Source organism: Halichoerus grypus, chromosome 4 (assembly GCF_964656455.1).
Source record: "Halichoerus grypus chromosome 4, mHalGry1.hap1.1, whole genome shotgun sequence".
NCBI lineage: Eukaryota > Metazoa > Chordata > Mammalia > Carnivora > Phocidae > Halichoerus > Halichoerus grypus.
Window position 1 is genome coordinate 129,811,887 of NC_135715.1, and position 13,277 is coordinate 129,825,163.

At 33.1% G+C, this 13,277-nt stretch overlaps 1 protein-coding gene across 1 annotated transcript in view; it reads right to left on the reverse strand.

Annotated features, from left to right (window-relative positions):
* The window catches only part of SCN7A (sodium voltage-gated channel alpha subunit 7), a 79,826-nt gene that overhangs the window by 44,741 nt on the left and 21,808 nt on the right, over positions 1 to 13,277 (reverse strand). The window contains exons 3-8 of the mRNA XM_036090408.2: positions 13,136 to 13,248; positions 12,692 to 12,781; positions 11,256 to 11,384; positions 9,751 to 9,842; positions 3,648 to 3,854; positions 669 to 738 (exon numbers count right to left, since the gene is read on the reverse strand). Of these exons, the coding sequence (XP_035946301.2) occupies positions 669 to 738; positions 3,648 to 3,854; positions 9,751 to 9,842; positions 11,256 to 11,384; positions 12,692 to 12,781; positions 13,136 to 13,248 (701 nt within the window). The remainder of the gene's footprint in view (positions 1 to 668; positions 739 to 3,647; positions 3,855 to 9,750; positions 9,843 to 11,255; positions 11,385 to 12,691; positions 12,782 to 13,135; positions 13,249 to 13,277) is intronic.

Sequence of the window (13,277 nt, forward strand, 5' to 3'; positions counted from 1 at the left end):
CCCATATGACTTTTGTTAATCTGGGCCCCAGAGCCTAAGAAAGAGCAGTGTCTACAGTGGGCATCAAATCATTTCCACCTGAGGAAAGTCACATAAGGCATTCCTGGAATGCTACTACTGCTGAGAAGAACTGTATTTCTACTTTCTTTTCTCTTCATTTGAAATTATAGGACAGTAAGACTTGAGAGTTTTGTCATATCACTGAAGAATTATTTATAAGTACAATTTTTAAGAGCAATAAGAATTTTATTAATGTAAATTATAGTCATAAAAGATATACAAGCTATAAAATAAGTGAAATAACAGCATATCTTTCCTATTTCTTCTCTTCAAAGGCTTCTGGCCCAAGAAAAGATTATATCATCTTTCTTGATAATTCCCACTAGCTCTGGAGTACACAGAAAACAAAAAATCAGATCTTTATTAAGTCCCAGCCTTGCCATTTGCTAACTTCATGACCTTGAATAAATCATGTAAGTAGTCAGTTTATTGCTTTTTCCTATAAAATCAGGGTAATAGTATTCCATGTTGTATACTTCTCAGCATGGTTTTAATGATAAAATGAGATAATGTAATCAAATGAGAAACATCAGCCAAAGCAATAATCTTTCAATAAATACTATGGATCCATGATACTGGCTTGATACAAGAACATTAACACCACTTACCCAGCATCTGTTCTGTTACCACAAAGAAGAGCATATCTTTCTCCTTCCAAATAATAAAAGTTTTCTGTTTCTGAAAAATAGGACAGAAATTATATTCTATTATCTAATTTTGAGTGAAGAGCATATCTGATACCCATTTAGATCTGCATAGAAGATGAACATCTCTCTCGATAGTGAAAAGGAAGGAACATATAGCCCACCTTTTTTTTTTTTTTTTAAATCTACAAGATTATCCCAGCATGTGATGCACAGGCCAAAAGATGTCTGGCAATCCACCTACTTCACTGCCCCAAAAGTGATAAACCCCAGCATAAAAAGAGGAGAATCACTTTCAAAATTAGAGTTCTGGGAAATGAATACTAACCAGCCAGGTATGACCAGAACCCTGAAGGAAAAATTCCCAAGACTAAAGTGTTTGAAAGCTGAGGACCTTTTCTCTTTATTTTTTTTTTTAAGATTATTTATTTATTTATTTGACAGAGAGAGAGAGAGAGCGCACAAGTAGGCAGAGCGGCAGGCAGAGGGAGAGGGAGAAGCAGGCTCACTGAGCAGGGAGCCCGATGCGAGGCTCAATCCCAGGACCCTGGGATCATGACTTGAGCCGAAGGCAGACAATTAACTGACTGAGCCACCCAGGCACCCCGAGGACCTTTTCTTCCAAGGGTTTATTCCTAATGATCTTCCTTAACAGAAGACTGTATTTCTGTCTCTAGGTTTAAATGCCATTCTCTTCCTATTTCGAAGCTTATTTTTCTACATTGAGCATCCAGTGCCAGTTACTCACCCTGATGTCACCTAATTCCCACCACAATCCCAACTAATCTGAATCATAGCCCGTAGAATTTATTTAGGTATCCTTATCTGCTGTCATTTAAAATGTAAATTGTGTATTTACAGATATAAGCTACCAGGGTTGGGAACATGCATGCTTAGAAGCATTGATTTTAGGTTCTGAATTCAAATCACAGAGATCCAACACATGAGATCAGTCCTGAATGTATGTGTGTATGTATAAAATTGTATACATATACATATGTACATACACACACACACAACTGAATTACTCCAATCCAAATAATGTCACTTTAACTTGTTACCTAAAATAATTTTAGAAGAAGTTTTAAATCATAGTTAGGAACAATTGATCAGATCTTTTAAGTGGCAGTCAAAAACCAAATGAAATTTGACATTACTAGAAAAAGGCGCTCCCAAATATTCTTCTAAATTTAAGGACTTTGACACGGCAATTAGGTTAAATAATATTTTACAAATATAATATTTTCAGCAAGTCCTAACACATTTTAAGAGAAATGGAATGACTAGAATTGGACAAATTTTAAAGTGGTAATCTTTAAAAAGTGATGTCTTTATAATATAAATTATGCTTTAACTAAGATGAAAAGAACCTGGACTTTGTTTAGTAATACAATGAAGTAGTAAAATTGTTTATTTTTTATATAATTTGTATATTTTTGTTATAACCAAAGAAACCAAAGAGTGTTTCAATTGGAATCTAAGATTTAATATCTATTTCCTGTTGCCCTCACCACTAGAATCAAGAACATGAAATAGACACATATAATAAGGAAACATTTCACATACCCACATACCAATAAATTTGTATTATTTGCATCATAATGATATTATAGGGTAAACTAAAGAGTAAAATTCATTAAGATTTGTTTTGGAACTTATTATATCCAAATACAAATAAAAAAATGTAAGGGGACTACATAAGATTTATCAACAATTTATTTTTATTAGTTTAAAAATATACTTTTATATTTTTCTAAATACTGTCAGAAGGACCTGATAGTAGTATGCTAGAACATTCACTGAATTTCTCTGAACGTCCATTTTTCTGTTTGTAACATGGGTCATTCACTTCTCTGCAGGATTATGGTGAAGATATATGATCAGGCATGTGTATTACTTATATATAGATTACTTATATATAGGAGCTAAGCAATATTTATTCTGGCATTATTACTATTTGCCTAAAGTATGTTTATTATTTACCAAATGATAACTCAAAACATTTAAAATGAGCAGCAGTAACTGAACTCCAACAACAGTACAAATTTCTATAATGTAGTCTATTTTATATTTATAAGGTCATTTTAAAATTTCTAATGAGTAAACTTAAATTTATATTTTAAATAAACAACTTTATTGAAGAAAGGTAGTATGAGGATTCTACTTTGATGCAACTGCAAATAAGACTTTGGTCATATTTTAAAGGATAAAATTTGCAAAATTTAGCAATTTCAAACTTAGGTTTCCCTTACTGAACTGTCTGAAGATTGGAATTTTGCAATTCTGATAAATGAAACTGATCCAAATCCGCACAGGTCTCCCCCACTATCAGAAAGTAGAGCCTTCCTAATGAAACCTTTTGTGAACGGAAATGGCCTAAAGCAAAGAAGCAATTACCATTAGTTTATAGGGAAAAATTTGTGCGCATCCCCAGGCCCCAAACATAACCTCTCTTCAGCTTTTTTGATACGTTAGGACACATCTTGCTAACAGATGCACAAAATAAATTGAGATAAAGCATAGGTGATCACAGACACAATTCAAAGCTATGGAAGCTTGACACTGGGAGGCTGGGTGTGGTTCCAGGGGAAGGAGCTTTGGTCCTGCCACTCTCCCTAAAAGGATGCATGCTACCTTTATAATGGCTTGCTGCAAAACAAAAGCTGAATGCTATTTTTACTTTTAGCATTTATCATAAAAGTGAAAATCATCTTCAGATTTCCTTTGGTTAGAGAGAACAGGTACTCCTGTAGGTCTTTAGTAAAAGCTAAGTGGCAACATGTGAAATTTCAAAAAGCAGGGGATATGTGTACTTGAGTATAGGTAACAGCATTTACAAGAAGTTCATTCTGAAGTTGAGTTTGGTTCAACGCTTCTGTGAAGGCTGCTTGTTCGCTAAGAAAAATTTTAACTTTTTTAACATAGATGGCAAGTGAGTCTTACCTCGGCTATAATATGGATTTTCAGTTCTGTTGTGCAGGGTTGCAGTTTCATTTTCCTGGGGCCATCGCAAACACTTATGCTTCAGGTTGCCCATGAAGAGCCCCATCCCAATTAGAGAAAATACACTCAGAAAAAACAGAGTTAGGGAAATAACACCAGTAAGTTTCTTCAAGCAGTGGATGAGGATCCCTACGAAAGACTTCAGACCTAAAAAGAGAAAGGTTTGTTTTTGATAAAGTAAAATACCCTAGGTAAGCAGCTGTTAGCACAATTCCTCCATGGCAAATGCATACTCCATTGAGATCAACAGCTTTGTGTTTCATAATCTACATCATCCATTATCTAGATCTAATAAGTAAAATGAGTAGAAAATAAAATAAATAAAAATCTGAACTTTAAGGTTTCTATATTATTGCTAGCTTATTACATCTGTTAAAATAATTCAGGCACAAATTTTAAAATTAATTATTTGTTTTTCTTTACTATAAAGAACAAGACTTTTTTCGTGGTTACTGCTTTTCATACCAACCACCACTGTTTATAAACATAAGTGTAGAGTTATAAATCAAAATAGGTTGCAAATGTTGTTGAAATAAGAAATAGTTTGAAATAACAGTATTCTATACTATTCTTTCATTAACTTTTTAAGAATTCAACTTTTGGAGCTAATTAAATAAAACATGAACAAATTTGAATTAAGAATGAGAATAACACACCATTGTGATATCTGTAGACTGTATTTACATTAGAACACTTACTAATTGAGAATTCAGCCTTAAAACTGGCTTTATTTAAGGAACTCATTTTTCTATTTATTAAATAAAACCTGTTCAAGAAACCTTTATGTACTGCTGGTGGGAATGTAAATTGGTGCAGCCATTGTAGAAAACAGGATGGAGGTTCCTCAAAAAATTAAAAATAGAACTACTATAAAATCCAGTAATTACACTGCTGGGTATTTATCCAAAGAAAACACGAATCCAAAAATATATATGCACCCCTGTGTTAGTTGCAGCATGATTTACAACAGCCAAGATATGGAAGCAACTTAAGTGTCCACTCATAGCTGAATGGATAAAGAGATGTCATTTACATATATAATGGGATATAATTCAGCCATAAAAAAGAATAAGATCTTGCCATTTGTGACAACGTGGATGGATCTAGAGTATATTGTGCTAAGTGAAATAAGTCAGACAGAGAAAGAAAATGCCATATAATTTCACTTTATATGTGGAATCTAAAAAATAAACCAAATGAACAAATAAAAAGAGCATAAACGGAGTCATATATACAAAGAACAGACTGGTGGTTGCCAGAGGGGAGGCGGTGGGGGACATGGACAAAATGGGTGAAGGGGAGTGGGAGGTACAGACTTCCAGTTATGGAATGACTAAGTCACAGGATGAAAGGCATGGGGGATATATAGTCAGTGTGTTGTAAGAGCCTTTTATGGTGAGAGTGGTAGCTACACTTGAGGTGAGCATGGCATAACAGACTGGTAGAATCACCACACTCTACACCTAAAATTAATGTAACATTGTGTGTCAACTGCACTTCAATTTTTTTTAAAAGCTCAATTCTGTAAACAAAAAAAAGAAACAAAAACAAAAATAATGTAATTGTACTTCATAGATAAAACCAGTATTAACCTTCCTTCCTCCCTCCCTCCCTCCGTTCCTTACTTTCTCCCTTCCTTTCTTCTCTTGTTTCCCTTGCTCTCTTGTTATTTGTTGGTCTGTTTATATTTGGGATCCTAATAACTGTTCAGCTTAACAATGGATAAGAATGTACTAGCTCTGTGATATTATCAATATTACTATGTTTCTGTTTTATCTTTAAAATGTGGCTAATAATACCTGTTTCATATATTATTGTGAGAACTGGAAATCTATAATTTTTTTTTTTTGAGTTTTTGACTTTGTGGGGCCCAAACTCACAACCATGAGATCAAGACCTGTGGTGAGATCAAGAGTCAGATGTTTAACTGACTGAGCCACCCAGGTGCCCTGAAAATCTATTTTTTAGTGACTTCTTCAGATGATTGGATTTCTTGAGTGTATTAGGATAAGGTTGAAATAAAGTTATTCCTGTGGTTAAAGAAATGTGATATCTAGATTAAATATACAATTTTAATTGCTACCATATGCAAATACTTGTTTATAGCTTATTTTTGCCACTTGGGAGTTGTACTATTAATTTTATTTTGCTATATGCAAGCCTTTTTTTAAAAGTGTTATATTAGAAATAGAATTTCTGTATCATAATATATGTAAGTATTAATACATTTATGTTCAATTTGTTTTTAAGAGATGTTGAACCAATGTATAAACCAAATATATAAATACATAGTCAAGCTTTCACTAAAACTGGGGTGTTTAAAAAAATCTTTGCCAATTTATTAAAAGAAAAATGGGATCACTTTGCTTTAATGTAATTTCTGTGATTACTATAATGAACTTTCCAAATATGTATTTTTTTAATTTTTTAATTTTATTATGTTATGTTAATCACCATACATTACATCATTAGTTTTTGATGTACTGTTCCCTGATTCATTGTTTGCATATAACACCCAGTGCTCCATTCAGTACGTGCCCTCTTTAATACCCACCAAAATATGTATATTTTATATACATATTTTCATTTGGCAACTCTCAAATGAGTTCTTTGGCAACTGTCATGAGTTCTTTGTATATTTTCTTTTTTTAATTGAATTAACATACAGTGTTTATATTAGTTTATTATAATTGTTCAATTTGTGTATTTTGCATTACATATTATTTTTCATGATTTACAGGAAAGGTAACATTCAAATCCTTATAATGGCTTGTCAGGAAACATAAATTCATGCAAAAGGGGAGCAGAGGTGACTTGGATGAATATGCCTGATTTATTTTCATTTTATTTTTAAAGATTCTATTTATTTATTTGACAGAGAGAGAGACAGCAAGAGAGGGAACACAAGCATGGAGAGCTGGAGAGGGAGAAGCAGGTTCCCCACTGAGCAGGGAGCCCGATGTGGGACTTGATCCCAGGACGCTGGGATCATGACCTGAGCTGAAGGCAGACGCTGAATTCATCCAAATTAATTTAGGTTTTAATGTTAAAAATCACTAGATTTTTATAATTTTGGCATCTATTTCAAAGTTTTCTGAAACACAAATAAAATATGTTTCTAGTTTAGGCATGTCTGTTATTACTTCAGATTTATAATATTTGCATTCTGTTTTACATATCACTAACAACAGTTAATTTGAAATTCATTCTGTGTTGAAATGATTTCAGAGTTCACTGTGATTACTTCTGGTATTAAATCTTCCCATTGTTGAATGTTTTGTTTTCATACCAGTTATTCAGGAAAGATACACATATAAAATTTCAGAACTCTTGCATGACTGAGAATATCTTCCTATCAGCTTCACATATGGATGACAGACAGGTATAAAATACTGGTGTCATAACCTTCCTGTTTACACTTCCTCCAAGCTCTGAAACTACACTGCCTATTCATGTTCAATATTATCAAGAGGTCTAAAAATAACCTTTCCATAGGCAATTTTTCATTGCTTTTTTCTTGTAGGATTTTTATAATACTTTTATTTCTTAGAAGTTTAAATTTAAAAAATGTTATAATGTCTAAGTATATCTTTTAGTTTTTTTATCTACTATAAAAATGAACCTTTTCCAGTTGTGAGAAAAATCTCAAGTTAAAATTTTTAAAAAATTTTCTAGTGTATTTTTGAATAATTTGTCTTTTACATTTATTCTGGTCTCATTTTTAGGGTCACCAACTACCCATAAGATGGAACTTAGTTTCCTCTTTTTCATTAACCCATCCATTTTTGGTTCTATTGTATTGATATAGAATTTCCCTCATTTTTCTTCACACAAGCAGTTTTGTTTTACCATACCATAATACTGTACAGACAATACCATATTTTAATGCTTCTATTACCATCAAATATTCACCAAAAAATTCTAATTTTTTAAAAGATTTATGTATTTATTTTAGAGAGAGAAAGAGAGCGAGCAGGAGTGGGAGGGGCAGAGGGAGAGAGAGAATCTCAAATAGACTTCCCGCTGAGTACAGAAACCATGACCTACAGATCACGACCTGAGCCGAAGCCAAGAGTCGGACTCTTAACTGACTGCGCCACCTAGGCGCCCTGGGTATTATAATTTTTATCATTTTTTTGTCTGATAGGTGTTTTTGTCTATTTTATTATAGCATTTTCCTCTTTTGCTTAAGTCTAGGTTTTCTTCTGAAGGCACTACAAAAGGGGCGCCTGGGTGGCTCAATCAGTTAAGCATGGACTCTTGGTTTCTGCTCAGGTCATGATCTCATGGTCATGATCTCAGGGTCATGGGATCAAGCCCCGTGTGGAGCTCAGTGCAGAGTCTGCATGAGATTCTTTCCCCCTCTGTTCCTCCCCGCTTGTGCCGTCTCTTAAATAAATAAATAAATAAATAAATAAATAAATAAATAAAATCTTGAAGGCACTACAAAAAAGATGACTTCTTATGCTTGCCCCTATTCCTTAGGGCATAGTTTTTATTTTTTTTTTATTTTTATTTTTTATTTTTTTTTAAAGATTTTATTTATTTATTTGACAGAGAGAGAGATAGCGAGAGCAGGAACACAAGCAGGGGGAGTGGGAGAGGGAGAAGCAGGCTTCCCGCCGAATAGGGAGCCCGATGTGGGACTCGATCCCAGGACCCTGGGATCATGACCTGAGCCGAAGGCAAACGCTTAACGACTGAGCCACCCAGGTGCCCAGGGCATAGTTTTTAAAGAAAAAAGAGGATTATTTTTATTTTCTTAAATAGTATGTTTCCCTTTTGGTATTGCAAAGTACTTGCATATGTTCTATATTGCTGGTATGTCCATTGATTATTTTCTCCCTTGAAAAAATAGCAATTTCTATCAGGCTGTGTGTTTCCAACTCCACTAAGACATGTTCTTCTTGTATTGACTTGGATTCACCTGATTTGTTCTATAATCTTCACATCTGAGCCTAGGATGAAGACACAGATGATACAATTTTATGTTCTAGTAATTTGTGGAGAGTAGTAAGGGAAGTAGAACTGTGGGAATTCCTATCACCGCAACTCTTCTCATTGGTGCTTTCTTCACTGGGTTTGGTGAAGCTGCCATGCACAGACCATTGTTGTTAAACAGCTTTATTGAGCTATAATTCATAAATCATACAATTCACACATTTAATGTGTACAATTCAGTGTTTTAATATATCCACAGGGCTATGTACCATCCATCGTCCAATCTTTTTACTGTTTTGCCTAGGCTAGACTCCAAGTACATGGTATGCATATATCTGGCCTTCTTCATGGTGTTGCAGTGGACAAAAATTGCCTGTAGATCTCATTTCTGGTATTATCACACTTGCCTCTGGGTTTATTGGCCCACCTATTTCATGCTTCTAACTCAGCAGCCAAAACACTGAGTGTAGTTCTTTCATATCGGATTGTTTTTAATCCATTCTTAACACAAATTAGAAGGTGTTGGTGGGCTTCTCTAGGATATCTTTAGGAATGGGAACTATAAATTAGTCCTCAGCATCTTCTATCAGTGTGGTCACAGCTCTACCTTATTTAGCAGAACCTCCTTTAACTCTGTGGCATGTGGAATGCACCCTATCCAAGCACTCAGAGCAAAATGGAATTTATCTTATTTTATATTACTTTGTTCATTTCAACTGGTTTTTAGAAGCAGTGAAGAAAAGAAGGCATATTAGGTATCTGTCTAGATTGCTATCTCTCTCAGAAGTCTAAGGACAATTTTATAAGTTCATATTTAAGATGGAAGGATAAATAAGAAAAAATAGAATATATTTTGATTAATCTCTATATTTTATCATTAAGTATTGAACCCATCTCAAATAAATAACAGTCAAATGTGATTTTTTTTTTTTTTGCTTTCCTGGAGTGACTGAAATAAACTTATAGATCAGATAATTCGCTGACTTCAAAGATGAAACATTGTTCAATTTAGTATTTCTCCAAGCAATTACAGGGGAGTTCAAAAGAATACAGGGTAGTACATAAATCAAAATGAAGACAAGAACTAAATGCCATTTCTTACCTTGGTTTAGGGGAATAATTTTCAAAATTCTCAAATTTCTTGAAATTCTAAGTATTGTAATGGAGTTGAGAGCTAAGTATCTTGTTATGTGCCTGTGGAATTAAATTAGAGTTATTTAAAAGTCATACTGAGTCCATGCTGCTTATCATTGACTTTTTATACTATTTAAACTTATTTTTAAAACCACATAACCAAACGTTTCCCTTGCTCTCATTGTTCCATTTTGCAAATACTTGCCTTATTGATTGGAAGACAAAGATTTTTACAGTGCAAGGTAGCCAGGTAAATATTAATCCACAAATTATGATAGTTTATAAAAGCTTGACACTGTGATTAGTCATAATTCCATACCAGGCACCCTATATTATGTTCATAAATATTTTGTTATTTAATCACTGAAGAGGTAGTTAAAATAGGAAAAATCTATAGTTTTTTAAGTAATGAGATTTAAGTACTTAAGCTTCTGATGATGGTCATGGTGAGGATGATCTTGATGGTAATGACGACGGTGATGATAGCCAAAGGCAGGGTGTATAGTGGTTAAGGGCACAGCCTGTAACCAGAGTGCTTATGTAGAAATCCAGGCTCCCAAGTTACCAGCTGTGTGACATGGAAAAATTACTGATTCCTTCTTGCCTCAGTTTCTTCAAAATTAAAGTGGGGATAATAATTCCTAATTCTGAGGCTTTTTGTCGGGATTAAACAAGCTCATACATGTAAAGTGCATAGCTTAGCACCTGGCATACAGGGCTAAGTAGTAGCTGTGTTAGCTAAGTATTATCTATCAGTACTGGCAACAGCAAAATAATGGTAGTAATCAAAGTAGTAGTGATAATAATTTCAATGATATTAGCTACTATTTTTTATTGCTTACAACATGGCAGACACTGATTATGCGCTTTATGAAGTCTATTTGTTGTTTTAAAAAATCAACTCCAAACTTAAAAATGAATATCATTTTAAATTATATTTAACAGGAGTTTGGTGCCAGTGATCATTTCCTTAGCCATAAAACAGAGCACACTAAATAGAATCATTGAAAAAATACTCATGTAAATCATTAGAATTTAATGTAACACTCTCGAAAATGTGTGTGGGTGTGTTTAAGATATTTTATTCTGATATCTAGTGTTTACTGGTCTTAAGCAATGTAGCTAAATAAAATGTAGGTTGGAGATGAAATCAAACATGTTAGGATCTTCTTGTAAGTCCCCAAGAGATTTTCTATGCACTGAAAATAATCACTTAAAATCCTAAAATTCAACCTCTGTTGTTTTGCTTCAGATAGAAAACAGATAATATCCCATTCCTTTCATTTTTATTGCGTATTCTGAGAGCTAGTTCAGTTGGAGCTGCCTGAGAGTCATTATGGCTATGATTTATGAAATATTTTTTTGTTCAGAGAATGTTTGCAAGCAGAAAACTTTGTAAATCTTAATGTTTCTTTATGAAAAGTATTTACTTAGCAAGGTATTAAGCTGTTTGTAATTTGAAGAAATACTCACTCAAACAAAGTTACACTGAAATCGAGCCAGTTCCATGGATCACCAAAGAAATAAAAACGTTCTACCCAGATGCCTCTTGCAATGAGTTTTGTAAGTATTTCAAATGTGTAAATTCCAAGCAAAGTATCCCTGCAGAAAATTTTTCATATAAATGTTAAAAGTGAGAATAATGCATTGTCAGAAATAATAGGTCTATGGTAACCGTTTGGCAACCAACCAAACAACCAATCAACCAATCCACCAACCAACTAGACAACAAAAAGTCTATGCTCCTTGAACCATAGGCTAGGGCTTTTAGGGTGGGCTATGTCTTACAGCATTAACCATGAAATTTGACTATCAATTTTTTTCAACAAGCCCTAGCTAGAGTTATAATCTTCACATATATTTTGGTAAATAATGAAAATACAAAATGTCAAATTTATTCCACATTGGAAATCACACAATAATTAACTGAATTACAAGAGTATGAAAGAACTAATTTTATTATATGCATATATAAGAATTTTGTGGTGAATCAGTTTTATATTTACCTTCCAAAATTAACTAGTTTTAAGAATTGAATAAAAGCTTAAGATGTAGCATCAAGAAAGGCTTCTTCTTGGGGCACCTGGGTGGCTCAGTCGGTTAAGGATCTGTCTTTGGCTCAGGTCAAGATCCCAGTGTCCTGGAATGGAGCCTCACATTGGGCTCCCTGCTCAGCAGGAGAGTCTACTTCTCCACTTCTCCGCTTCTCTGCCCCTAACCCCCACTCATGCTCACCCTCTCTCTCAAATAAAAAAATAAAATTAAAAAAAAAAAAAAAAAAGAAAGGCTTCTTCTCTAGAACTTTTAATGGACCTTTCCATCATTGCAGTCTAATGCAAGCCAAACTATTCACATCATTCAAGAAAGAGAAGAGAAATAGAACAGAAAGGAAGAAATAGAAATAACTTTCTTAGAATGGAAAGGAGTAAATGTTATTTGAGTTTAAAGCAAATCAGGTGTGGAATGTCAATAGTAAAGAAAATCTGAGGCACTGAAATAAAATATTAATCATTACTAATTAACTTTACAATAAAACCTCATTTGTATGATAGATAGACATAAACATATAGCTAAGTGTTCAAACATTTATATCATGTTGACTTAACATGTTGGGAAATAGCAGCATTTAAAGTCCAACTAAGAATAATGAAAGGGCAGAAAAACATTAAAATTTATTAACTGATATATATGTGTATTTGGTTTTACTTGGAAAATTCATTAGTTGTGCTATATATATAAAGATTATATTATGCACAATGAGTTTATATTACAATGAATATTATACATTAAATATAAATAGTAAATTGTAAAATGTTAAATATATAGTATATAATGTACTATAATGCAGTATGTTAAATATAAGATATAATCATATATGAGATAATGTATAATAAAATTATTTGACTTACTGTAATATTGGGCCCCATTTTGGCATCTCAGTCACGGACATAAATATGCAGTCAGTCAGGACACTAATTAAAATGAATAGTCGGAAAAAGGTAGGTTACAGTCAAGGAATAATGGATAAAAATAATATTGGAAATATGTGTTTCTATATCATGTTCATATGTATATACATGAGATAAAATAGCTTTTTAAATGTCAAAAAGAATACTATTCATATTGAAAATCAAGGAGGATTAAGATTTGTTAATATTTACTACTGCTGTGTGTACTTGAAAATAATTTTTAAATGTATTTTCAAATATGGAACACTTGGTGCAGTTATAATCCAGTTTCCAATATGACCTAAAATGAGATATCAATTCAAAAAAGAAAAAGACTGCAGCAATATTTGAATAGAATAGTTGCATTTGTTATTAGTACAGTCTAAAGCCAATAGAAAAGGATATGGATGTACCAAAATCTTAATAGCTGTTCTTCTAGTTGAACTGAAAGGAGAAAATGTACACCACGTGGCATTGAATCTGAAGATTGTTCTACTTTTATTTAATACCATGAAAGTCTGTAAAATGAAAAAAGAACATCAAGTAA